Source organism: Manis javanica, chromosome 15, assembly GCF_040802235.1.
Source record: "Manis javanica isolate MJ-LG chromosome 15, MJ_LKY, whole genome shotgun sequence".
Taxonomy (NCBI): domain Eukaryota; kingdom Metazoa; phylum Chordata; class Mammalia; order Pholidota; family Manidae; genus Manis; species Manis javanica.
In genome coordinates this window covers 24,685,980-24,712,655 of record NC_133170.1, presented here as the reverse complement: position 1 = coordinate 24,712,655, position 26,676 = coordinate 24,685,980, and the positions used below count along the sequence as shown (strand labels likewise).

Sequence of the window (26,676 nt, the reverse complement as noted above, 5' to 3'; positions counted from 1 at the left end):
TGCAGGTCATTCTTCCCAACCACTCCCACCCTCACCCTCACCTACCAGAGGGTCATTTTTGTTCATTTCTAAAACAAAACAGAACACACCTATGTAGTACTCTCTCTAACACGTACTCTGTGTACTGCAGCAACATCCGGGATTCAAGCCCTTCCACTTCTGCTTTTTCATCTTTATCTGAAACATTTAGAAGGGACTGCCTTTGAAACTCTTCTGTGAAGTCAGATGGTAGTCAAAAGTGCAGAGTTTCATTTACCATCAGAAACAAACAGGGAGCTGGAAGGGGAAGCACTCTGCAAGTTTCCTAAACACACTTCATGACTTGATAGTGATTTAAGTGTGAGGACCAGAAAGGGCTAGTGGTGGCCACCAGATCCGTGCAGAAGCTTTCAGCCGTTGTCTCATCTTTTTGGTAAGAAAATCTAGATCCACCAGTGACTTGTGCCTGGCTTGTTTTGCTTATTATAGATAACGATTTGAGGGTCATTATCTTCAGTTTCCTTCATTATATTCTGTCCCCAACTTTTGTGTTAGCCCATGTACACCTGTCTTTTTCTTAATATTCCACATTTTGTTTAACTTCGCTCTTATTATTTTCATTCCAGAACTAACAAGGAATTTTTATCTTATTTTTCCCTCTCTTAAATTAGCTATGTTTCTCCTTCTGAACGTTGATTCCAGCTTTCCCTAGTTGTTTTGCTTTTTGAATCATTGAATAATCTATTTTATATGTGTGTGTGTGTGTATTTTTCTCATTCCATTTCCTTTTTTTTCTTTTATTCTTTATTTCTAGTGATTATATCATTAGTATTTGATCCTGGAATCTACTGCTCTTTCCCTTTCATAGTTGAGTTTGAGTTTCAGTATTTTATTTATCGTTTTGATTACTGTTGGCCAGTTCAGTATTGAAATCTAAAAAAGAAGAAAAAAAATAGCCTCTACTTATCTTAAATGTCAATGTACTTTTCAGCCAAAACACTTGGGGAAATGTGAAAAGTGCTCTTGTTCTGAAAGACTTTTAAGGCACTGACTCATACATACTTTCATTAAGACAGATTATATATGAGCTCCCAGATAATTCCAATTCTTTATCTTGGAATTTTGCTCTTTTCTGTCTTTATTGCTTCAATTTGTGCAGCTGTCAGTACCTTGGCCTGTCTTAGTACCAAAGGCTTTTCAGTTGTGATTCTTTGTGGTGAAAGGGGTATGGGCTGACAGTCATTGGACTGAGGATCTGAGAACCCTCCTAGATGTGCATATGTGAAAGTCACCTAATTTTCTGCATTCAGTGTTGAAAACTGCAAAATAAAAATAGAAACAAGGAGAGTTGATAGCTGTTTCCTTTCAGCCCCAGGACTCTATAACTCTATCCTTCTCTCTCTTGTGGATCTGTACATTTATCCTACGTCAAAGAAGGACAGTAGATCAGCTGCCATGCACAACAGAAATCCTAATGGTATTAAGTATTAAGTAAGGGGAATAAGAGTTACTTCTTCTTTTTTGTTTTGTTGACTCAGTTATTTTAACTTCCGCTAATCATGTAAGACCCTGTGACATTTGGTTAACTCAGCAGAACTACTTCTAAGTCACAAAAGTATTTTGGGCCTCTATGAAAGGAAACATAAAATGTTATTACAATCAGGAAGAATTGGGAACTGGAAAACAAAAAGGAAGTTAGAAGAGGCAGCATCCTTACTGGATTAAATGGATGAGAAGAAGAATTTTTAATTTAGTTGAAAACAGAAAAAAAGTGAAACTCCAAAGTGAGCATTCATCCATTCAAATAATCTTTGTTGTTTATGTCATATAATGCATTGTGCTAAATTCTATGGAACAAGCATTTAAGAATGAGACTCATTTTTGCCATGATGAAATTTAAGGCCAGAATAATAGATAAGACAGCCACAGTAATTATTATAATAAAAGATTTGTCATTGTCCAGAGGCTATGAAAAGAGGTTCAACTCACACAGACACAAATTTAAGAGGCTGAAGAACTGATTTCCAATTGGGATTATAAGAGGAGAGAGGTTTCAAGGAAGATATAATATTTGAGCTTGATCTTGAAGAATGGCTAGGATTTCAACAGGTAGAGATTAAGGATGGAGGAGGTTAAAGTGAAGGACATAGTTCCAGACAGAAGTAAACAGCATTAGCTAAGGAATAGATAACAGCGTTAACATGGAATAGTGAGTTGTTCAGGACAGCTTGAAGCTGGGTGTGTTTTCAGGAGGGTTCAGAATTAGGGGGGAGTAATGTCACAGAGGCCAAGAGAAGAGAGTATTAAGGAGTCAATGCAACAAATGACATATATTATAGAGGATGAAGACAGAAAAAGAGATGCTTGGATTTGTCATTTAGGGGAAATTTTAGTGGAGTGATAGGGGCAGAAGACAAATTACAAAGGGTTAAGGAGTAAGTGGTAAGAACAACAGATCTCAAAACAAGCCAGTATCCTTGAAAAAAAAGAGAAACTATCCTAAATCAAGAGATTTAAGAAACTCAACAACCTGATGCGAAGTGTGATCCTAGACTGGATATGATTGTGGGCAAATCAGCTAGAAAAGAAATTTGGGGCAATTTGGAAAAAATTGGTATTGACTAAATATTCCTTAAGGTACAACCTTAATGTATAATGTGGAGACTGCTAAGTAAAAAAAGCAAGCAGTTCATAAAATAATATGCATTTATTACCTCTGAAGAGTAGATCTAGGCTTTGGGAATGCAAAGAACTCTTATTTGCTATAAACTTTCTAGCATAAGTTTTTTGTTTTTTGTTTTTACCATGCATCATATATTATTTTGATTTAAAAACAATACCTGTTAAAGTTACTTTACTTAATGCCCAAGATAAAATGTTGTCACTGTTAGAGCCACTTATGTCCATCAGCCACTCTTTAAGCCTATTTAGACTGAACTGTTTACACAGAGTTATACATGAGTTAGGGACAGTGCCGCAGCAGATCCTTCTGCCTCAGTGAAGTTCCCGGTATGTCAAACAAACACGCATTTACATCCATGCTCATAGCTGCATTATTCACAATAGCTAAAAGGAGAAAGCCCCTCAAATGTCTATCAACAGATGAATGGATATGCAAAATGTGGTAGAAACATACAATGGGATAGTACTCAGCCTTAAAAAGCAAGGTAAGCCTTTCCCTCATTTGGGGAGTATAACAACTAAGTAAAACTGAAGGAACAAAACAGCAACACTCACAGACTCCAAGAAGGGACTAGCGGTTACCAAAGGGGAGGAGTGGGAGAAAGTGGGAGGGGAAGGAGGGAGAAGGGGATTGAGGGGTATTATGATTGGCACACATGGTGGGGGAGATCATGGGGAAGACAGTGCAGCACAGAGAAGGCAAATAGTGACTCTGTGGCATCTTACTACACTGATGGACAGTGAGTGCAATGGGGTATGGGGGGAGACACGATAATATGGGTGAATGTAGTAACCCCATTGTTTTTTCATGTGAAACCTTCCTAAGAGTGTATATCAATAATACCTTAATAAAAAAAAGGCAAGGAAATCCTGACACATGCTACAACATGATGAACCTAGAGGACATTATGCTAAATGAAATAAGCCAGTTATAAATGACGAATGTTGTATGATACCATCCATATGAGGTATTAGAATAATCAAATGCATAGAAACAGAAAGTAGAATGGTGATTTCCAGGGGCTAGGGGAAGAGGGAAGTAGGGAGATGTCTAATAGGTACACAGTTTCAGTTTCACAAGCTGAAAAAATTCTGGAGACCAGTTGCACAATAATGTGAATATACTTAACACAGCTATACAATTAAAAATGGCTAAGATGTTAAATTTTATGTTACATGTTTTTTACCACAATTAAAAAATTTTAAAGACCAATATGCACAGCATGATGTAGTTTTGTCAAATTTTGCTTAACAAAAAATACACACACACACACACACACACATATATATAAAAGATTCAGAAGGATGTAAATTAAGGTGCTAAAATAGTAACCATTGACTGGTGGCATATAAAAAATAAAAGACATTTTTATTTTCTTATTTTTGCTTTCTATATTTTCCAATTTTCTTCATGCCTATTTACTGCTTCTCTAATAATAAAGCTATTTTCCAGTTATATTCATAAAAAAACAAATAAATGAGAATCAAATGATGGGTGGTGAGGAAGTTGAGAGAAATTTTAGAGCAAAAGGAAAAGTTGAGGCTGTATCTAAAAAACATACCGAGTCTGGAGCAGCCCCTCTCTGGTGGAGGGAATGACAATCTGGTGGAGGGAATGAACAGACCTTCTGCCCCCAGATACATGAAGCTGATGTAAAGTTCCACTTGCACATACCATTCCAGGTGGTGATGGAGCAGCTTCTCATGCCCTTTCATGGATTTCAAGCTGGGAACCTCTGGTCTAGAAGCTGCTATTTGTCCATTTAGCTTGTTGGTTTGTTTTTCACAGGGGATGTTAAGTAAGGAAAGGAACCAGTGGAAATTAGAGATTGAAAGTGCAAGAAAGAGGAGAGAAACTTACATTGACAGGACTTCGAAATGAAATTATTACTTTGATACACATTTGAATTGATACAGTAGATTTTAAATTGTTTATCAGAGAATGTGCGTGGTTCAATGTGAAGTCAAGGAATACAAAGTAAAATGATGGGAAGGCCTTTGTGGGTCTACATCTTTACAGGAGAATGTTAGACTTCTAAGAATAGGTACTTTTTAAAATGATAGTGTTAACATTTTTTTGTTTATATTTTTATATAAGTTTAGCAATGGAGTCTTTCTCTGCTGAGACCAATTCAACTGACCTCCCCTCACAGCTCTGGGATAAACCCCAGGTAATTCTCTCCATGGTCATCCTCAGCCTCACTTTCCTGTTGGGGTTGCCAGGCAATGGGCTGGTGCTGTGGGTGGCCGGCCTGAAGATGCAGCGAACAGTGAACACAGTGTGGTTTCTCCATCTCACGCTGGCAGACTTTCTCTGCTGCCTCTCCTTGCCCTTTTCTCTGGCTCACTTGGCTCTCCAGGGACACTGGCCCTACGGCTGGCTCCTGTGCAAGCTCATCCCCTCCGTCATCATCCTCAACATGTTTGCCAGCGTCTTCCTGCTAACAGCCATTAGCCTGGACCGCTGTCTTTTGGTGCTCAAGCCGATCTGGTGCCAGAATCACCGCAATGTGAGGACAGCTTTCACCGTCTGTGGATGTATTTGGGTGGTGGCCTTTATAATGTGTATACCTGTGTTCATGTACCGGGAAATGTTCACTGTAGATGACCATAATATGTGTGGCTACAATTTTGATCTCTACAGCTCACTAGACTATTCAGACTTCACCTTTGATGTGCTGGAAAACAGGACTGTTAACAACTCCATCATTCAGCTGCCTGGGGAAATGGATGACAGGTTAGAATCTTTCTCTTTACAAACAAATGATCATCCTAGGACAGCAACTGCTGTCCTATATTCTGAAGCATTGCAAACACCTTCTGGAGACTCACTTGCTGTGGATGCAGCTAGATCACCTGGTCAACATCCATATTATAATTTATTTAAGTCTGCTGGTGAGGTCTCACCTGCAATTCCCAGTGGGTTTCCCATTGAAGATCACAGAACTACCCCTCTGGACAACTCTGATGCTTTTTTCTCTACTGATTCAGAGCTTTTCTCTGGTGTTTCCAGCAATTATTTATACACATATTATTTCCAGGATGATAATTTATACCAATTTGCATATGACATTCAAGTACCAACAGCCCTGGTGGCAATGACCATCACTAGACTAGTGGTAGGTTTCCTGCTGCCCTTTGTTGTCATGGTGACCTGCTACGGCCTCATCATTTTCCGACTACGACGGGCCAGCTTTAACAAGTCTTGGAGCAAAACCTTGCGAGTGGCCACAGCCGTGGTGGTTGCCTTCCTTGTCTGCTGGGCTCCGTACCACATTGTTGGAGTCCTATTATTGCTGATTGACTCAGAAAATCCCTCTAGAGAAGCTCTGCTGTCCTGGGACCATGTGTCCCTTGCTCTAGCATCTGCCAATAGTTGCTTGAATCCCTTCCTCTATGCCCTCCTGGGGAAAGATTTTAGGAAGAAAGCAAGGCAGTCCATGAAGGGCATTCTGGAGGCAGCTTTCAGTGAGGAGCTCACACATTCTACCAGCTGTACCCCAAACAAAGTCTCTTTGGGAAGAAATAGCATCAGTACAGCTGTGTGAAAATATGAAGCAGCTGCCCTGGGCAAAGGTTCTTAGGAATTCACCCAGGGCAACATGTTTCTAAGGATGAGGGATATGGTGGGCAGGGGACCTTCAGGAAAAACCATCAAAGCATCAGTCCAGAGGCCTTCAAAGTCTGGTCCCAGACTAGTGACATCAGCTTCACCTGGAAACTTGTTAGAAACACAGAGTCTCAAGTCCCACCCCAGACTTGCTGAATCAGAATCTCTGGGGGTGGGTCCCAGCAAGTGTTCTAACAAGCTCTCTTGTTTCTGATGAATGCTGAATTTGAGAATCTCTGCAAGAATTAGTTTATTTCTATCCCAAACTAAGCCATGTGAGATGAATGAAAATCTAGTCAGCTTTAAAATGATGTTTCCACCACTACATTTTTTTCTTTGGTATTATCTAAGTCCCCTCCCAGATTCAATTTAAAACCTTTTCTTCTGGTCCCACCTGCATGAAAAATGATCATTTACTCTATGGCTTTGTTGTGCTGATGGTGGTGATGTTTTTGAATGAAAAAAAAAAGGTTCAAGATGAAGTCTATGAAATTTTAGCATTATTGTCATTGTGTATTATGTAGCATATTGTGTAGACGTACTGCTAAGGCATCTAAAAACTTACTCATGAGATGGTGTGTAAGCTGCGGTTCAGGAATCTCCCTTCTCTGTTTATCTGCCTTTTGATAGAGCCATCTATCTTTCATTCCTTTTCTTAAGTTGTCAATTCCCTTATTCCTCCTTTGCCTCTAAATTGTCTTCCACATTAGACTTTGTGCCTCTAATAACGTCTAAATTCATAAGATTCAGATTATTTCCTGCCTTTTGCTCCAAATTAAGATTTCTCAAGAAACTCATCTCAAATGAAAGGAGAAAAGAGGGTGGGTGTGGAGCCTCCCTTTTGGAATTCACCCCAGCCTGTCTGAGCACCCTTAGGAGTACCATTCAACTTCTAAACACGTGACTCTAGGTATGTTTCTTTCACACCAAAATTACCAGACATACCTTTGCATTTTTAAAATTGCTTACCTTTACCAAAGCAATACATGCACATAATTTAAAGAGAATTCCAGGCTTATAATGAAATATAAGGAGTTTCCCATCACACTCTGCCCAACCAATCCCTCCTCCCAATCCCACTTCCCAGAGATAACACTCACACTCACAACAATTTTACATGTTTCTTCTATTTAACCATGTTTCTAAGTCATGTGCTTATGCTGCTAGTTTTTGCAAGCATGTTAAAATGACTTCTTGTTTTGAAAGATGAATTTTATCCACATTCTTTACTTTTTTATCCAGCATCTCAATATTCATTCGTTCATGACCACACATTTTCAACTTGTCTATCCATTCCAGCCAATATATAGCTTTAAAAAAACATTATTCAACTCTACATAACCTTCTCATTTTTCTCTGTACATGAACTTTTATGTGTTAAACCTCTAAAACTTCAAGTTTATACAACATAGCCTCATCTAAGCTGAATACAATGACTTAATCTAAAAAATGAGATACTTTAGGCTTGCAAGGCACTATTATTTGTTCAATAGATGAGGTGAAGGTCTGGACTACAAGTAAATTATAAAGTAGTCAATTCAAACCATTAGGAATTCTTTGTAAGATAAGGTAATATCTGACATGATGTAGTATTTGCAATGCTACCTTCCAGCTTAATCTGCTTATGTATTTGATGTGAATAAATATATGCTTTTTGATGGTTCTTTACAAAGCTGATTCATGGATTCTTTTGTTTGACACTCAGAATATATCATAATCTACAGTAAATAAATTTCATGGTGGGAAGCTGTAGGATTGCTATAATGGCTTAGCAAGCCTTCTGGAAATCCCAGCACATCTCACAAGACCCTGAGTGTGAGTCCCAAACTCCTGGAGCTAGTGTATAGGACATTAGGGTGAACGATCTCAGCACAGTTACAAGATTCAATAGTTGGCAGGTCTGGACTCCTTCTGAGAGTCCCATTTATCTTGGACATATATTCTGAAAAAATTCTTACATTTGGAATGTCCTCACTTCTGATGAAAAACTCTGGTGAGTACCTCAAAGTGTTCACAGAAGTTGCAGATAGGGACCCAACTCCTTCTCAAACTGCAGTCTCTTTAATCTTTAAAATATCTCAGAAATGTCAGCAAGGTGGCCTAGTCCACACACCAAGCTTCAGGGGGTATAAGCTGCCTCTCCCAACAACATTTCACTGTATTTAATAGAATTTGGAAAAAGGAATGTTAACAGTATGGTTTACATGGCTCTTCTTTCTCATCAGTCTTATAAAAACTTCAGGGTTAACAAACACAGTAGTGGGATGTGGGAAAGACACAAAAAGCCAACTGTAAACAAAGACTTTGACATTTCTCCCTTCTGACCCTGACAAAAAGAGAAATTTGAGACCAATACCAGAAAAATAAAATCATAAACATTTTTTTTTTATTAAGAAAGCATGCAAAAAACAACTTGTGAGACCATACACCCATTTCCCAGCCTGCACCAATGCAAAGCATTATGGGTGGTATTAAGGACTCAGCAAACCAGAAACATGGGGGTTGAAGAGAGGAAGGCAGGGATGGGTGGATCTATACCAAGTAATTGCTCCTTCTGTCCCTTTCCTCCACTTTCTCCCTTACTTCCTCTTTAGGCAGTGAGCTTCTGCAGTGTTGCACACATCACCCAATACGAAGACGACTATACTTCAAGTCCAGCAATGCAGGACCAACAAGAAAAAGTATTTTCCATTTTATGGAAGGGAGGGGAAACTGAGACCCAAAGAGGGCCAGGTTGGTCCTGTGCCATTTCGCAAGGCTGAGTTTAGTGGAGGAGAGCTAAAATCCCAGGAGGCCTGATGGCCAATCTCCAGCCCTAGCCCCAAACTTCAGTTACCCTGGCTGTCCACCAGAGTCCTTAAGGAGACTAGTTTTCAGAAGACACAGACGAATTATAAACAAGGGACATTCACATGGATGATTTCGTCTACCCTCACAAATCCTGGATGGACCTGAGTAGATAAGGGGTTCAGAAAAGAGGAATCATAATCTGTCAAGGGGGAATCTTAGGGGGAAAGCTGGGAAGTTGTGTGTAGGAGGCACCTGGACCAGAAAGAAGGAAAAGAATGGACAGTGGGCAAGGGCATTTTGCTCCCTCTATGAGAAATTCTCCTCTCCCCAGTGGGGAATATTATGTCATCCTTCAGCCTCACTGACTGCCCCCCAATACATGGGGGATTCAAGCTATGCCTATTCCCATTTCTTACAAAGAACTTCAAAGAAATAAAGTGCTCTTTAGTTAACAGCCCTTTCCTGCTCCTTTACTTCAGTCTCATCGGACTTCAACAGACTTTCATATATAACCCCCTTACCAAGGGGAGGAAGGAGTGGGTGAGGGGAAAAAGCAGGAGAGTGGAAAGCTAGACCTCTTGGAAATCATCAGTAAATAAAAGAATCTGAACAAAAAGCAGAAGTCACAGAGAGAGGGGTCCTGCCCATTCCATATATTTTGTTCCTGTAGCTTTGGAAAGTGAACATTCAGTGAAATAAAAACAGAAGTAAAATTGATCTTCCCTCCCATAACTAAAATTCAACAGTTAACATTAAATATACACTAGTCCTTTGCAGTAATAAATCATGACCACTCCTTGTTCAAAGAGATATGTTGTCTCCCTCAGCCTTTACTGAACTCTTCCATCTAGATTATTCAATGTCCTCTATTAACTTCCTTCACCCCAAAAAAGCCTAATTCCAAAAGCTTCAGCCCAATTATCTGGATTCCAAGAGAAGCATCTGCCTGCGTAATTAAATAACTGGAATATTCCCTACTCGTGTCCACACCAGCTTCCTTTTCGTTTCCCCGCCCTCCTGCCACCAGTACTATAGGTTTGGTTCTATGACTGGTGGGAAAGAGATTCCATCATGTCCTAGGACATGATGAAATTAAGAGTGATAATGGGTTACTTTTCTTTTGAGAATCCCAGAAAATGGGGAAACAAAATAAGATGGGTGGACAGAATGAGCAAACAACTAAAGGAGGACAAAATAATACTCACACAGGAGAACTGGGGATGGAGGGATAATTTACAAGTGTAATTACTAGCCACACTTAATTTCCAGAGAAAATTTTGTTTAAAAGCCAATGTGGTTACATTGAAACCATCTCCTAAAAGCTGAGCCTATGCTAAATAGTTGTCTTCATCCCCACCACAGAAGCAGAGTCCTGGCTGAGACCAACTCTATCTCCTACAGAGAATGGGCTAGGAATAGGCCAACGGAAGTTTATTTGACAGTAGCATATACCCCATTTCTGACTCCGTTACATTTCATCACCCCTCTACAGTGTTCTACATGACCCAACCCAGGCTCTTACTCCACTAGGATTATACTGTCGCCCTCCTGTACCACCACCATCACTCTGACACTTAATGGGGAATGAGGATTGGCAGGAGTAAGGACTGAAGATATAAAGGGGTGAGGAAGAACTCAGAGAACAAAATTAGCACCATTGAGTAAAACCTGCAAATTTATGGCTGCCAAGCAGTGTTTTAGGATCACTTTTACTTGATAATGTAGCCTCTCCAGTCCTGGGCTGAACTGACAGGAACAGAAAACAATTTAGGCCTGAACGGTGGGATTAGCATTGAATTTCTCTAAGAGAAAAGTAATTGGAGTTCGAACCTTTCTCCATAGCTACCAAGGCCTCACCTTCCAGCCAAATGATTTTAAATTAGCCAAGGGGTGGACACAGTCCATGGTGTAGGGATAGGAGACTGGGGATAGCATATACCCAATAATATAATAATAATAATAATATAATAAGAATAATAATAAAAGAAGTGGGGAAAAAGGAGGAAGAGGAAGAATGAGGCAGGAAAGGGGGTTATCTTCGGCAGCATCTTGCAGCGGCTTCTCTGACAGAGCAAGAAAGAAAGAGGATGTTTATCTATGTACAGAGGAATAGGGGAGGGATGGGCTGGGGCTGCCCTTCCCCATCGCCAGACTTCACCGCCCAGCCCTGGGCTCACAGCCACACTCGATGACGCACTAAGTGATCAAGTCCCAGTCGAAGTCATCAGGGATCTCCTCACTGGCACCAGGAGGGGGAACCGGTGGCCGAGGGACCATGTGGTGTGCTGTCAGGAAAAGAGAAAGACATTAAAAGGAGAGTAGATGGGAAGCTGTCCTCTCAGGCTAGATGGACAATGCTCAGTCCTGAATAATACCATGAGGAAGGTCTGGTGAAACTATTGTCTTTATCAGTCCAGAGTTATTTTTGTCACCAGCACCCATTCAGTCAGGTCTCAGGAAATAAACTAGAGTATACTAGGTCATATAGCAAAATAATACATGTAGCCATTAAAGATTATTCTTATGAAGGCTCTGTAAGAATGACAAAAGCATATAGAAGGTGCTATTATACGAAATAGCAGAACAGAAATTTGTGTATGTGTTACATGGATAAGGAATATATGCATGAAGAGTCAGATGTCACCCAAAAAACTGAAAACACTTGTGCTTAGGCAAGATGATAATAGTGAATTTGTAAAATGTATTTAAAGGTGAAAGAGCAGTTCATTTTGTACTACTTAGGCAATTTAGGGTCTCCCCCCGCCAACTCCCACCATCAGAGATAGTTCAATCCTAGACCCCTGATGCCAGAGGTCAGGCAACAGGAAAACAGACATGGGCACAAAGCAGATACGTTTATATAACATGATCATTTTATTTGCCTGAGTATATCCCCTATCTAGATTCCAAAGCTACACATAAATGTTCTACTTATCTATCTTTTGCTTATATTCATAACTTTATTTCCTTTCATTATGGCAGGCCTGAGCTAATTTTAAAGTAAATGGGTCTTTAGGCTCCCATGACACACACCTCCCTAGCAGGCAGCCCACCCTCAGGCCTTGGGAATCACAAAGGTTTACACCCTCCCACCAGGGGCCGGCAAGAAGACGGGGATGCAAGCTCAGAGCCAGAGGAAAGTAAGACTTGTCAAAGTAGAGATACTGGGTTGGTGGTGAAACAAGCTTCGTGGCTCTTACCTGGGCGATTGTACCCTGCTGAGTCCTGGGTGGGAATTGGGTACATTGGTGATGGGCCAGGGTAGAGATGGGGGGCTTGTGGGTGCACATAAGAGTTCACTGCCAAAGCAAGACAAGATTTATTTGAATGGGATCATATACTCAGTGGAGCAGGATCTGATAGAGGGAGGAGAAAAGTACTCTTCCTTCCCAGTCTCTTCTCCCCTCCCTGTTCTGTTCTGTAGCTCCTGCAGGCATGAAGGCTGTCTGCAGAAGTTACAGTCCTCACCACTTAGGATAAAAAGGGATGAGGTACCAGAGTTATACAATGTAACAGCTATGAGAAGGATGATGAATAAGAAACATGATCACTGAATCTCTCATTTCACTGATTTAAAGATCACATAACAAGAGAATCATAATTCCACCTGATATGATCTGGGTAGGGCTTGCTAAGACCCAAATTTTGAGTGGGGACTTTCTCCTCCCCTTTCTTAAGTAGTTCTGATCTCCCAATTCAAGGTCTAAAAAGGAACCATATGGCCTATTTCTTTGGCAGTTTTCAGTAGATGACTTTGCTGATACAATAGATGCTCAGTCAGTAGGCTGGACAAACTAGTCCCACTGCTTAGTGGATCACTGCTCGTAGGACGATTTCCCCAATCCTCTCCCGCCCTTCTCTTCCCCTCCCTTTTCTTCATAGTTTCCACCGCCTGGGCAAGTTGTTTGTTCAGTACCTTGGTTCATGGCTGGCTCTTGCTTGCCACTGGTGAGGGCACAGGAGTCAGGAATACGGGCAGGGGCTGGTGGCCGGTGGGGGGCCCCCTGGGGGGGCACATGACCAGTCTGTGTAAGGAAGTGGTTGAGGGAGTCGCACAGATTGGCAATATGATGCTGGTCGAGGCTCCAGTTCTTCTGCTCTGCCTGTCGCAGACTCTCCATCAGGTCTGCAGAGAAGCAAGAAGTGCTAACCTTGCAGAGGCCCAGAGCACCTTCCAGATACATCCCTATCTCACTGTTCCAACCACGTTACAATTCAACACTACTGGTAATGATGGACATCTCTTAGAGCTCTGCATTCTCAAACTCATTCTATGTGCTCTTTATAAACACTTATTATATTTCCATCTTATTGATGAATAAAACAAAATGTCAAAGTGACTGAGCAAGTTGGTTGTGGTCACACTGTCAATAAATCGTGACAAAACTACAAAATAGGGATCCAGGAGAATTCCTGAGACAGAATTAGCTAGGAAAAACCACTGTCATATATTGGATTAAGGCAAAATTAATTTGAAAATAATATCAACATAACCCATCTTGTGAAATAAGAAAGGGCACAATGAACACCCCAATCCTCAAACTTCACTTAGCCGTCCCCTGTTGATTTCAGTCTCTATCAGGTTCTTACATTTATGATGTATCCCTCCCCCTGCAGCTTATCACCCTTCAGTCACTGACCTGAGAACTGTGACTGCTCAATGCTGGACCAGTTGAGCCGATTTACCATCTTGAAGCTTTCCTTTAAGGAGTCGATATTTGAGCACCAGTCAGAAGGAAAGGCTGCAAAGAGGAAGGAAAAGTGAGTAATGCGTGCTGTCTAAGATTCAGCCAGCTGACCGCAGACGACTACATGCAAGATTCTTGCATCTCTGCAGGTTATTAATTGTATTACCAAGATAATTTTAGAATCTCCCTCTCTGGAGATTTAGGATTAGTGAAGATATCCATGCTCTAAGTATAGATGGCCCAGCTCATAGCAGAATATGTCAAACCACCCCAGTTTGTCCTCAAATTCTGTAACAGAAAGCTCTAAGTGGCAACTTCATTTGCTCAGATGAGACGGGGGAGCAAGGTTAAAAGCCCCACTGTAAACTTCCTAACCAATTACTCCTCCAGGCCAGAGTCAGAACAAGGGGTCATTCCACCCTCCTCTAGGCTCCGCATGCACACTAACTCACCGAAGCCAGCACTGTTGAGAGGAGGCTGGCCTTGTGCCTGCTGCTGCGGCGGCTGCTGGGCAGGGTGGGGGTGGGGATGGTGCTGATGGGGATGGTGATAGCCTGCGTGCTGCAGTTGGGGGGGGTGCATGGCCATCACCGGGGGAGGCCCGTAGCCTTCTGCACCGGCTTGCTTCCCCCCTTGGGGGGTACAGCCATCTGGGCTTGGGGCGTGCAGTGGAGGGGCACCCCCTACAGTTGAGGGGCCCTGGGCTGGTGTCTGTGGCTGCGGCTGCACAGGCTGTGGGGGCGGCTGGGGCGGCTGGGGCGGCTGCTGTTGAGGCGGTGGCTGCTGCTGGTACATGTAGTAGTTGTTAGAGGGTGGCATGTCCCCCAGGAGAGACGAGAAGCCTGGAGGGTTGGAGGAATGAGGCAAGTCACTCGGGCAGGGCATTTTTCACTGAACAGGATTTCCACCGGGTTGAGATGGGAGGCCTCAGACAAGCACTGCAGGCTTCAAAGGGAAAGGGTATTCTGGGACAGGGTCTCCTTGGCCCTGCCCCCACCCCCTCCACCTTCCCCTGCCAACTATGACAGAGGCACAGTGACACTGTGGTGACTACTGGGATTTAGCAAAAAGGTCAGCATGTACCTCTTCATGCTATTTTTCAGGGTGTAGGTCTGGAATCAGTTTCAAAAGAAATCAGACATCAGATAAAGTTAAAAAGTAAATTATAAATAAAACAATGCAATTAGGCATCTCTTCTCTCCTCTTCCTATCGTCCCTGCATTCTTCTTAATATTTACCACCAACAAATGGAGTTGGGAGAACCCCAGAAGAGGGATGGATGAATTCCTCAGACTGGGCAGGGAAGGACTAGAGATGGAGGCTCGGGGCTTCCAGCCACAATTTAACTTCGCTGTCCTCACTCAATCTAATTTTTCACTTTGTTTCTGAAAGCCTCTCCAAGATCCCCACGTGCAACTGACGAGCCACTTCAGCTAGACTCAGCAAATGCTACAGTATGAATCCCCTGGGATGGGAAAGACAGAACTCATGACAATGAATATGAATCTTCCAAAAGGTGATTTCTAACCCCTTTTGGTCATTCTGTTCCTCTCCTGCTGCCTATACGGGGCCACTGCGCAGAGCAAGTCCTGCTGCTTCACCTGAAGTCTTGACTTCACCCGTACCTCTCATTTCTTTAAAACCAACAAACAAAAACAATCAGGAATTGCAGAGGGCTGAGCCAAAGGAGCTCTCAAGAAGCCTCCCAATAAGAACTTTAAATCATTCTCACATGATGATTCAGGAAATTTGAGTACAGACAAGATATAAACCGATACTACGGAAGCATTGTTGATTATGTTACTAGTGATATGACAGTGGATAATTAAATGAAAAGTCTTTAGATGAAGGATGCATATTGAATAGTTATAATGATATTAAATTATCTCAATTCAAAAAAAAGGCTGGAGGGTAAATGAAACAAGGTTAGCAACATATTGGTAACTGTTAAAGTTGGGCAATGGAACCATGAGGCTTTATTATACTTTTCTCTATTTTTGCATCTGTTTGAAATTTTTCCTAATAAATATAAATATGCTAAAAAGTTAAGTTGTTCTCAACAGGGAATCTCAGGGAAGGGAGTGTACTGCTGCCCCCTAGTGACCATCCTCTAAATGACTCGTTTGCAGCCATAAAGCCACTGCCCTTAGTTCTAGAAGGGTGATTCCTCCAACTCACTTTCTGAAGCTAATAACCCACCCGCCTCTTGAAATAGCTGTCCTTCAGAACTAAACCAGAAGAGCTCAACTCCGTCAGTCTGGGTTCATGACATGCTTCCCCTCACCAGCGATCAACCTCTCCTTATGTTAAAAAATAAGAAAGAAGGGAGAGAAGAGAATGTCACCACCTATTCAAAAATACAATGCTGTCCATGCTCCCATCCCAGTGCCAGACTCACCATGCTGAGAGGAGGAAGATGACTTCTCCAGCATGGATTTGTAGAGGTTACGGAAGGACCAGCTTAGATCCTGAAAATTGATCTCTGAGTAGGAGAATTTGAAGTCATGGTTGGTATTATACAGGGGAGGGGGACCCTCAGCACTTTCCCGGCCTGGAGCCCCTGCTGCTACTGCTCCACCATCCACAGATCCTGTGCCCTGGAAAAAGAGGGGAGAAAGACTTGATGTATGTCCTAAATGAGACACCAATACAGCCCTTAAGCTGTCTCCAAGTTCTCCTGTCTGCCTTCCATCATCTCCCAGCTTCTCAATGAATGAGTATCATTTTCTCCTTTCCTCATCTGTTCTTATCCTGATGTAGCCTCCGGCCCTCTTCCTACATTACATTCACACGGTCTTCCTGACACTCCCCTTCTCCTCTCACTTTTTTTTCTGATCTTTCACCAGCCACCCACCCATCCATCCCGATGTCCTCTGCCACCTCTGTGTCCCACCTGGCTGTAGCCGGTGATAGATGCAGGGCTCTGAAGTGCCATCTGAGGATTCCCCTCAGGGGGGAGCGAGGCTTCCCCACTCCCTGGAACACCTCCCCGTGGGCTCTTGCTTGCCTCCTGTTCTGGTGAGTCTTGGGATAGCTGAGGATTATGAAAGAATGGGGATCTGTAAGCAGGAGCTAAATACCCTCCCAACACCCACAGTTTCACCTCCGCTGGTATTCACCCTTTGCCCCAAATATAGGAAAGGATTGAAAATACAGGAAGGCATGTAGAAGGAGCAGCTGGCTCAGAAATGGCATCTCCCCATGAGGTGAGGACTTACATCATCATCTGGGGGGTGTCTTCTCTTTCGGGAGATGTCAGGACAGGTGTCAATCGTCCAGTAAGACCCCTGGAAGGAGAACCCAACCCCAAGAGAACAAAATAGTTATATGTGGAAATTCTTGCCCCTGGAAAAGTAGATATTTGAGTGGATTTTTACATAAAATAGTCTATGTTGAGAAGAAGGACTGGAGATTCACACAGAATCCTGAGGATACTGACTATTTTTTAAAAATAAATTTATCCTAAAAGCTCACTGAGCCTGCCAGAGGTACCCCTGTGGTTCAAATACAGATTTTGATTGTTCTGGAGGGGGCAGAACAATGGTATCAAGTCAAGGGCTGGAAATGCCCAGATATAATGCATCTCTTCCATGTGACCTGAGGCAAGACCTAAAGACTCTGGGTCTTTAGCATTGCACATCTGTCTGATGAAGAGAATGATCTACCCCTTCTCCCCTCTGATGATAAAAATCACAGGCTTCTCGTATAGGAAAGTTCCGACAAAGGTTACTAAGTCTCCCTTTTATATCTAGAAAGAGTGCCACACACAGAAAAGGGATATCAAAATCCACTTTATCATAAATATCTCTATTAAAAAAAATGTTCCCTTTTCTCTTCCTTTGAGTAATTCTTCTTGAGAAGAACTCTGATCTTCCTTAGTCACTCATGCTAGTGGGGCCCAACAAGCTTGATGGCCAAGCTCTTCCTCTGAGAAAAAATAAAGCTGCTTCTCTAATTAGTATGACTTCCTCTTCTGGGTAATTAAAACAGCCACAGGACTCCAGTCTGTCAACCACTTCTCAGTCCTTCCTGCTCCTCCTCCAATGCTTCCAGCAGTATCTCACCTTCCCGGGGTCATCCCGAGGTCTGGGCACCTTCCGGAAACACTTGTTGAGAGAAAGGTTGTGCCGAATTGAATTCTGGGGGAGCAGAAAAGCAAGTAAGATTTGAGCATTGTGCAAAGCAGAAAATTTTCCAACAGAACACAGAGGGACATAATACACAACACAGTTCAACTGTCGGGGCAAACTGAGCATCTCTTAATTAGACTGAGGGCAGAAACTACCTATCAGAGAGCTGGAGCAATGAGACAAGAAAAATGCAGAAATTAAATTTGTGAAAGGTAATGGCTATAAATCTGATGACCAGGTGCTTCTGGAAAGCTGATCATATTGTTCTTCAACCTTCCCAGCCAACTGACAACAGGTATATAAATGCCTCAAAATCACAGCCACTCAGTTCCCTAATTCATTCTACCATAGTAAAAGAGTAATGTCTTAAAGCTGTTTATATAAATGATAACAAAACAAAAATCATGAGTGAAACAAAGGCACAGTTCACCTTTATTTTCTCAACAGCCCATAGAATGGTCACACTTGGAGAGAGAATGAATGGTTGCTGCATATGGTGCTGGGTGTGGCTGGGAGTTGTGGTAGCTAGTGGCGACAGATTTAGAGAGGAAAAACGGAATGTTTTCAACAGCCTCCAGCTCATCATCTGGTTTGTATGTCAACTGGTGATTTACAGAGTGAAAACTACATTAAATCCCCACTCCCACTCAACAACTGGCAAAAGAGAGGCTGCTCCCAAAGATGGAGAACATCAGTCTTCCTTCCTTGTTGGAAGAGGAGGTCCCTTTTTCCTTTAACTCCAGCCAAACAACTTATCCTCTCATTACTTGCTTGCTGGATGTGCTGTTGGTAGAGGACCTAATTATATTATTTTTTCCTTGGTACACAGTTTTTAAAAAGGTGATGACTGTGTGCAATGAAGCTTTGGAAAATGGATGAGATTCCTACTTCTAGGTAGGAAGAAGCAATGCCATGCCTTGCAGTGACTTAAACATAGTAGGGGGACGATAAATGTTTGTGAAATGAATGAATCTCCTTTTGAGGAACCAGAAGCTAAGAGGGTATGATGAGCAACAGCATCCTGCCATCTCCGTAACTATACTTAGTGGCTTGGTATTACTGGAGTTCCTTGACCTTATGCTCAACTCTGAATAAAACAAGAGATGGGAGACAGGAGATTTTAAGTTCATACATCTCTGAGACAGGTGAGGTTACAGGAAGAAACAAAAGCAGAGACAAAGATCGCCAAAGGCTTGAAATAATCCCAGGTTATAGATGCTGTCCCACCTTCCAACCGATGCCAGCATTCTTGTAATAGGGGAAGTTATCACAGATCCAGCGGTAGATCTCACTGAGAGTCATCTTCTTGGCTGGGGAGGAGTTGATGGCATAGGTGATGAGGGTGGCATAGCTGTATCGTGGTTTGCCATCCTGGTGGACTGCTGCCTCATCTTTGCTCAGGGTGGCATTAGGATCTGTAGGTGAGCCTGGCGGACACTTGCGGCTGCCACCTGGAGGCCCAGCCTGGGCCGCACTCCCAAGCTTCTCAATGGTAGCCCGGAGGGTCAGCTGGGGGAGCCAGTCTATGGAGGTGAGGCTACTCTCTAGGTCAGAAGCCATGGTACTTCTGGGTTCTGCAGAAAAGAGGACAAAAGGGAGAGGAAAAGAGAGTAGTGCTACCTCTGGTTTCTAGAATCAAGTATAATCAAATCCTAGTGCTTTAAGGGAAATACAGCTTCTTCCTACTCTCACCCCTTAGGCGACCTCTCTCACGGGACAGCGCTCAACCAGGCATTCCCAGAACTCCAAAACAAGACGTTACCAATCATCTACCAGATGACAGACTGGTACTCATCCTACACCTTAATGTAGAACATGGCCAAGAGGCCTCTCCCTCCATGCAGGACTGAAAGAGAGCCCAAACCATCTACCAAACAGAGCTATTCCTCGATTCTCCTTACTTCAAGCCCTACAACATATTTTAAAACTGTAGAAATAATTTTTTTAAACATGTAGAGAGCAGGTAAAATCAGCCAAAGTCTAGTCTCCAATTATGTGATGCCTGTTCTATTCACACACAACACCCACAGGTGGATAGCATGAGTGAACATGTAACGAGAAACAGTCTGAGTCAAGACAAATACTCAGCAATGAAGCACACACCAACACTTCTGAAGATATTTCATGTTGGATATATTTGAGTGCTCACCCTCTTTATCTCACACACATGTGCACATGAGGAGGCATAGCAGATCTATCCCAAGCATAAATCACCTATGACAGCCACCGAAGGGCAGATGCAAGACAGACATAAACAGTGGCCCACATACACAGAGATCACAGTTAGATAAACGGCATACATTACCAACAGGGCACAAAGTCACACACAGGGGTAACAGATCCAGAGTACAGCTGCCCTCACACCTTTAAAGTTACCCCTTGTGAGCTCCCGCCCACAGACACCAACACCAGGAAGAAGTCATCAGCAAGGCCCACCCCCCTCTCAGCGCGCAGGGCTTCACAGAGCCGGAGCTGGGGAGACACTCAGTTGTGTGAGCACGGGTAACAATCAGATAGCCCGGCTAAAAATAGCCACTCTGGGGCTAAGAGCTGGCTCCCCTTCTCCTGCCCTCCTCCGCTCTCCTTCCTTCCCAGCCAAGCACTCACGCTCACTGCACCTCCGTGCAGACTCCTGGCACTGCCAAACCGCCCACGCCTTACTGCCACCCACGCAGCCTGGGTGCTCTTGATGGAGAGGTACAGCTGCAGAGACTTCTTGGAGGGGAAGGTGAAGAATAATGGGTGATAGCTGTATTGCAGGGACTAGAAAGACTGGCAGGAACCACTTGGTAGCCATTTGGCACTCCCCTAGAGCTGATGCCAGCAAGTCCCTAAGCATTCACTGTCTAACAGGTTTGTGCCTGCACAGCCACCAGATTCCAGCTAGCGTTTCTTCCTCCTACCCCTGCTGACAGTCCCACCAGGCATTTCTCTTGAGCAGCCAGGACTGGCATGCCTCAGAGTTCTGAATCCTGAGCAGAAACACATTACGTATGTAATCTCTAAATCCACACCCAAATAATGTGCACAGGCAAATACATACAAATCCACAAGCTTTGCAGTCAAAAGCTGATCCCACGTGTGACTACCTATCCCTCTGCTGACTCCAGTACCCCTTTCAGGCTCTCAGGTCACTCCTCCAGTCAGAGACTCTTCTCCCCTTGAGACGCACCCCCTCCTCTTTAGGGTCAACATTCTCATTCACCTCCTGCTCCCTCAAGGTCCCCACCCATGCAACCCGTGCATGTACACACAGGTATCCGGCTCTGGGCTCCTCACGAGCAGCACACCCGCTCCACAAGGCTGCAGGAAACACCTAATGTCTCAGAGGCTGGGGCAGCATGAAACCCAATTGCAACCCAAGAATTGCTTGACAAGGAGAAACAAAACAAACAAAACAAAAAAGGCTATGTTTATAAATAGCTTCATGAAGGGGCTTCCCCTTTATCCTCTTCCCACCACTCTCCTTTTCATCCCATCCCCACCATCTTGCCCAAAACACATGGCAGCTTTAAAACTAATTGGGACATTTAATCACTCCAGCAAGTCTCAGAATTCCTAGCACTTTAATAAGTCAAAACACCACAGCCTCTGGGGTAAAGTGGGGAGCTTTAGGCAATAATCCAGTCCTGTAGCTGGGTTATCCCAGCTGAACAGTAACATGGCAATGAGCAGGTTCTCAGTGACCAGGGTTCTCCTGGGTCCTCCACAGAAGGGGTGGTCTGTAAAGAAGTTTTGCCCTATTCCCTATTATCTCCTGCTACAAATCCCTAGAAAAATCTCATCTTAAGAATGAGCAGAAACCTTCAGTGGACATTTCATTTGAAACTGTCCCAACATTGGACAGGGACATAAGAGTAGATTTAAAGTAGTTTACAGAACCCATCTGGCACATGCCAATCACTGTGAATTCCAGAAAGGGAAGCACTCGGGCCTTTTGCTAGTTGTTCTATGCCCTTCCCTATTCTTACCCCAGCACCAGGTTAGGACACTGAGGTTAAATTTAACCTTTCTCCAGCACCCTCCCAGCCAGCCCTCCAGATGCCGCCCCAGCACTCAAAATATATTCCAATCTTACCAGCCGCAAGAAGCTTGCAGCAAAGGATCCTTCTGATCTTTCAGCACCCTCTTCCCTAACCCATCCCACTTCCTCACCCTGTCACTTCCCCATTCTTGAAGGGCAGCCCAGCATGGACAACCCCAGAGACTGAGGTTCCTCGGTTCTAATCCCAACCTTGACACTGACTCACTAAATGTCCCTAACCACCTTTTGCCCCCTGAAGGCTGGTTGCCTCAGTTTCCCCTTCCATAAAAAGGATGAAGTCATAAACACTGCCAAACCTTCATCCCTGGAGGGAAGTGAATGAAGCTTAATGAGCTTGTGGCTGTCACACATTCCATGCTCCCCAAAATAATGGCACAAGGCTCATGGCCAGGGCTATTTTTAGAAAGGCAAATAAGAGGTACTTCCATTTCTCAGTCCAACCAACCTAGTTGCCTAGACCTCTCTCTCCAGGTGGGCCTCGTGCCACTGGGCTTGGGCAGAACCTGAGTCAGCCCACATTCTTCTCTGCATGCTGGAAGACTGAAAGGAAATACCCAGAGAAACTGGGAAAGGCAGCCAAAGGGCAGGCTCCATCACATCCACAGGACGTCTAATGAAGACTACAGTCCTGGGAGAAAGGCAGAGAAAAACAGAGAGACATTCTCTTGGAGTGGAAGACTGACCCCAGAGGAGATGTGGAAGATTCAAAATAACATGCATGGTTTTTCTTCCCATTTTATCTGAAAGGCCAGTAATTGTTCTCTGCACAGTGCCAAGGTTAGGTATTAAGGAGTGATAACTTCCTGCTCTGTAGAATAATGCCAAAACCAATAGAGCAGTGGTTACATTTACCACATTACCAGTTACCAGTCAGGGTGTCAATCCTGGCTCCACTACTTCCTGGCTGTGCAACCTCAGGCAAGTGTATTAACCTCTTGATGCTGTAGTCTCTTCATCTAGAATAGACAAGATAACTGTGCCTATATAGAGTTTTTGTGAGGATTACCTTGCGTTAGTATTTTTTAAAACACCAAGTGAGTGTTATGAAAGTGTAGCTCTTATTATTTTTGAAGGGGGAAAAAAGAGAATACTAGAAATTAAAAATAAGAAAACTGAACAGACCACAGAGGTAAGACTGGAAGCAACAGCCAGCAATGGTTTACACCGCAAAGCCCGCACTGAGCTTGCAATTGTTTTCAGGATGTCAGATTCTCAGACTTGTCCTTTGGGGACAGTGTCACCACCGTACTGACCAATGCCAGGACCACGTGAACTCCAAGAATGAAGGAATGGGGGAATATCATCTCTTATTTTTCAGGGAGGACTAGGTATAGTCATACAACACGATCTGGAAAACAGACTCTCTACATCACAGTTAATTCAACTTAACAGCCATCTACTTCTGACTCACTCCACAGAGACAAGGAGAATCAGGGAAACTCAGTCCAAGCAGGGCCAGTTAAACTGTGGTGGTGATACACTTTGGGGTGCTGCGATATAGTACACTTGGAGCCATTCCACAAGTTGCATTCCAGCATCTGGGAAAGCACTTTGTAAGCAATAGGCTGCTGTTACACCACAGCCGTCTCTTTGCAAAAAATGGGGGAGGGAGTTCTAAAATTAAGAGCCAAGGATCCTCATGCTTTTGAGACCAGAGATATCAGAAATGAAGCTCTCTTATTAGTCATAGGAGAAGTGCTCCCAGCCTGAGAATGGCTGCCCTGCCACATGGGAGGACTCCCCTGCAGCCATGCTTGAGGGCTCCCACTGGCCAGGGCAGGCCAAGCCCTTCCTCCTATAGGGCATCCTCTCCAGGTCCTTGCACAGAGGCACCTGCTTTCAAAGGCCTACCGGAAACATGCAATTCTAGATCATTGGAGGCTCCATCTAAAAAGCACACATGTACCTGTCTCCACACATGTGGAACACAGAGATAGAGCTACACCAACCTGAATTAAGAAACAGATGTGCCTCATTCTATAACACTGCCATACCAACCAGGATTATAGCCCTGTCTCAGATACCACTTTGAGCAGGTAGTTTCCAGGACTCAGTGGACATACTTAAGGACCTAGGCAGCCCACCCATGGCCCAGACAGAGAAAGGAGGAAACAAAAACCCAAATAAGATGAGCTTCCCACTTGGCCTTGGTGTGGGGTGCAATACCCCTTACAGAAGATAAGGTATTTCCCAACGACAAGGCAGGAAAGTAGGCCCCCAGCTAGTGCTCCCAGGTTGAAAGGCAGCGCACTACTAAAAACACAGCCTGGGCTCAACTAGGATTTCCTGGCACCTTTTCCTTGCCTTTTCTGAAGATTGTGGGTTTTGATGATTTCGACTCTCTTATGAAAGAAAACTTAAATACAAGGTTTGAGTCCCAGAACTGAACAAGAAGCAGGAAGGGAGAGGATGAGGCTATTAGGTGCTTTTCAGAAAAAAAAAAACTCCTCAGAGGTCAAATCTCTATGATGGCCAACTTCTTTAGATGGAAGACTGGAAGGAGGTTATGCAGCAATATTCCTTTTTACCTATGCAGGATCTGCTTTTTCCTAAGGAACTGTCAGGACAGGACAGGAGTCATAAAGGGCACTGAAGCAGTGGTACAGAGCTATCATTAGGGAAGAATGTTAGTCCAGGAGTTGGCATTCCCCTATACCTCCTCTTCTTGCTTTGGGACAGCTGGGGTTCCCATTGTCCCTTTGGATTTTATTGATAGAAGCCTGCTTCCAGTCAGGAATGTGAATATCACAAGAAGCCTCTTGGTGTCTGGGGAAGGGTGAGTGGGGACAGACTGCTTTTCTTGTCAAGGGAGCAGTAATCACAGTGGGTGGCAGAGACCACTTCTGAGGACATTAAGCTGACCTAGGGTTACTGATATGAAAATGTAACACCGATGGAAGCCCTAGACAAGACCAGGCCGCAAGATGCCACCATGACTTTGGTGAAGGCCTGCTCTTTGGATGAAGAGGCCCAAGGATAAGGGGTGGTGTGGGGAGTCTGGTTGGGATGTGTCCATCATTATTTGGGGTATGGATGGAGTTCTAAAAATGCAGGTGTTTTCTGATATCCCTTTGCTTTCAGCATGAAAACATATACTTCCATAGGGACCTCAAATGAATCCCATCCATTTAGTCCCCCAATCACTAAGAAACCCAGAAACCCGTTTCTCAAAGCCTCCGCAGCAAGATGTGGGTTCGAATCCCTGAGCTTCCTCAGAACACATTTCCCAGCTGGCTGAGACATTTCAGAAGCTGTATCTACCTTCTCCAGTAAGGAAACCCAAGGGCCACCATCTCAGCCCCCTACCCCGGCTAGTGCCTAAAGATGACAAAGAAGCAAAGCACTGACCTGTCGCCAAGGTGCCCCCAGCAAAGGGAGGGAGCCACCTGGTACTGAAGTTTGGGGGTGGAGGGACGCCCCTCTTCAAAGGCGAAGGAACAGTGTCATCCTCGGTGGCTCTTCCAGTCCTGGGCTGAGCCTCCCAAGCTGGGGAGGAGAACTCGGTGCCCTGAAGATGAGGAGCGCAGGGAGGCGGAGGGGGGGAAGGTGGGGGAGGAGAAGGAGGGCCTACCTGGGGAAGCTGGCACACCCCCCACACCCTGCCTGCTGCCCTGGAGAGGAGGGGAGGAGCCTCTCCCAGCCAGGAGTTGTCTCCTCCCCCTTGGGGGAGTCCCCCTCCCCCCCAAACTGGCTCTTTCGGGAGTGGAGGGCTCTGTCTGGCTGCCGGAGATGGGCGCGCAGGGGCTCTGCCCTGTTCCACCGTCTAGGCACGAGGAAGTTGAGGGGGCAGTTCTTCCCCTCTCCTGAGAGGCTGGCAGCCGATCGCTCTTCCTTCCCCGGAGTGTCCTCTGCTTCGGAACGTGAGGACGCCTCTGCCCTGTGAGTCCTGGATAGGATGGAGGCTGCCTACCACACGGGCATAGCTCCTTTCTCTGCCTCAAAAGTCCTGAACTGCTGCGAGCGCGCCTGGAGGGGTGGAGGCGCGCCGGGGCGCTCTCTGCGCCTGCCTCCGTCAGCGAGGATCGCCCGGCTACTTCTGGAGGTCTATCCCCAGGCCAGGATGGGGGTTTTCCTCGCCTCTAGCAAGGAGAGGCTCGTCTCCGACAGCCGAGTGGTAAGGATCTTCCCCCCCAGCTGGGAGCGAGGCTGCTCGCGTCCCCGCCCCCGCCTCCGCTCCCCGGGCGCCCCAGAGGGTGGGGTTCCCGGACTCCCGGCTCTCGGGAGCTGGCCTGGGCAGCAGGGGCCGGGAGGCCGCGGCGCCGACTCCAGCCACTGGCTGCTGTGAACGCGGCGCCGCCTCGAGTCCCGTCCCGTCCGGGCCGCTCCCTCCGGCGCGTGAGGGTCCCCGCGCTGCCACCTCTCGGGCTCCGGCCGGTCCGGGCTCACGGGGAGCCAGAGGGCGCACGGCCGGTGGCGGGGCTCGGCGCGGGCGCGGGCGCGGGCTCGGCTCGGCTCCGCTGCAGGCCCCGGCTCCTCCCCGCCGCGCTCGGCGCCCCTCCCCCGCCCCCGCCCGCCGGCCGCCGCCGCCACCGCCTCCCCGCGCGGGTTAAGGAGGAGCCGGGCTCCGGGCGCGGCCGCGCCGCCGGCGAGCGCAGCGCCGGGAGGGCCGCGCGGCTGCCCCGGTGCCGGGACACGCCGCCGCGCTCCAGCGCCAGGGGCCCGCGCCCGGCCTCCGTTCACCGCCGACCGCCTCCGGCCGCCTCGCTGCCCGCGGCCTGCCATCCCCCGCAGACGACGACCCTCTGCCCTCTA

At 45.1% G+C, this 26,676-nt stretch overlaps 2 protein-coding genes across 7 annotated transcripts; one reads left to right on the top strand and one right to left on the bottom strand.

Annotated features, from left to right (window-relative positions):
- The first annotated feature begins 213 nt into the window (after positions 1 to 213).
- On the top strand, positions 214 to 7,943 carry C3AR1 (complement C3a receptor 1). 2 transcript variants are annotated; one of them, XM_017652312.3, is made up of 2 exons: positions 214 to 412; positions 4,765 to 7,943. In XM_017652312.3, exon 2 carries the CDS (start codon positions 4,767 to 4,769, stop codon positions 6,207 to 6,209), a length of 1,443 nt encoding a protein of 480 aa, XP_017507801.1. In that variant the 5' UTR covers positions 214 to 412; positions 4,765 to 4,766; the 3' UTR covers positions 6,210 to 7,943. The 2 variants fall into 2 exon arrangements, with proteins under 2 accessions (XP_017507801.1, XP_017507800.1); XM_017652311.3 differs by having other exon boundaries at positions 215 to 412; positions 4,760 to 7,943.
- A 692-nt stretch (positions 7,944 to 8,635) lies between these two features.
- FOXJ2 (forkhead box J2) lies at positions 8,636 to 26,368 on the bottom strand. Of its 5 annotated transcripts, none has more exons than XM_017652308.3 (12): positions 25,273 to 26,368; positions 22,777 to 22,880; positions 19,107 to 19,453; positions 17,814 to 17,888; positions 16,968 to 17,036; positions 16,643 to 16,783; positions 16,148 to 16,346; positions 14,202 to 14,591; positions 13,702 to 13,803; positions 12,978 to 13,187; positions 12,262 to 12,360; positions 8,636 to 11,346 (listed from the first exon to the last, which is right to left on the bottom strand). In XM_017652308.3, exons 3-12 carry the CDS (start codon positions 19,437 to 19,439, stop codon positions 11,258 to 11,260), a joined length of 1,707 nt encoding a protein of 568 aa, XP_017507797.1. In that variant the 5' UTR covers positions 19,440 to 19,453; positions 22,777 to 22,880; positions 25,273 to 26,368; the 3' UTR covers positions 8,636 to 11,257. The 5 variants fall into 5 exon arrangements, with proteins under 5 accessions (XP_017507797.1, XP_017507795.1, XP_017507796.1 ...); XM_017652306.3 differs by having other exon boundaries at positions 22,785 to 22,880; XM_017652307.3 differs by having other exon boundaries at positions 22,792 to 22,880.
- Positions 26,369 to 26,676: the final 308 nt, after the last annotated feature.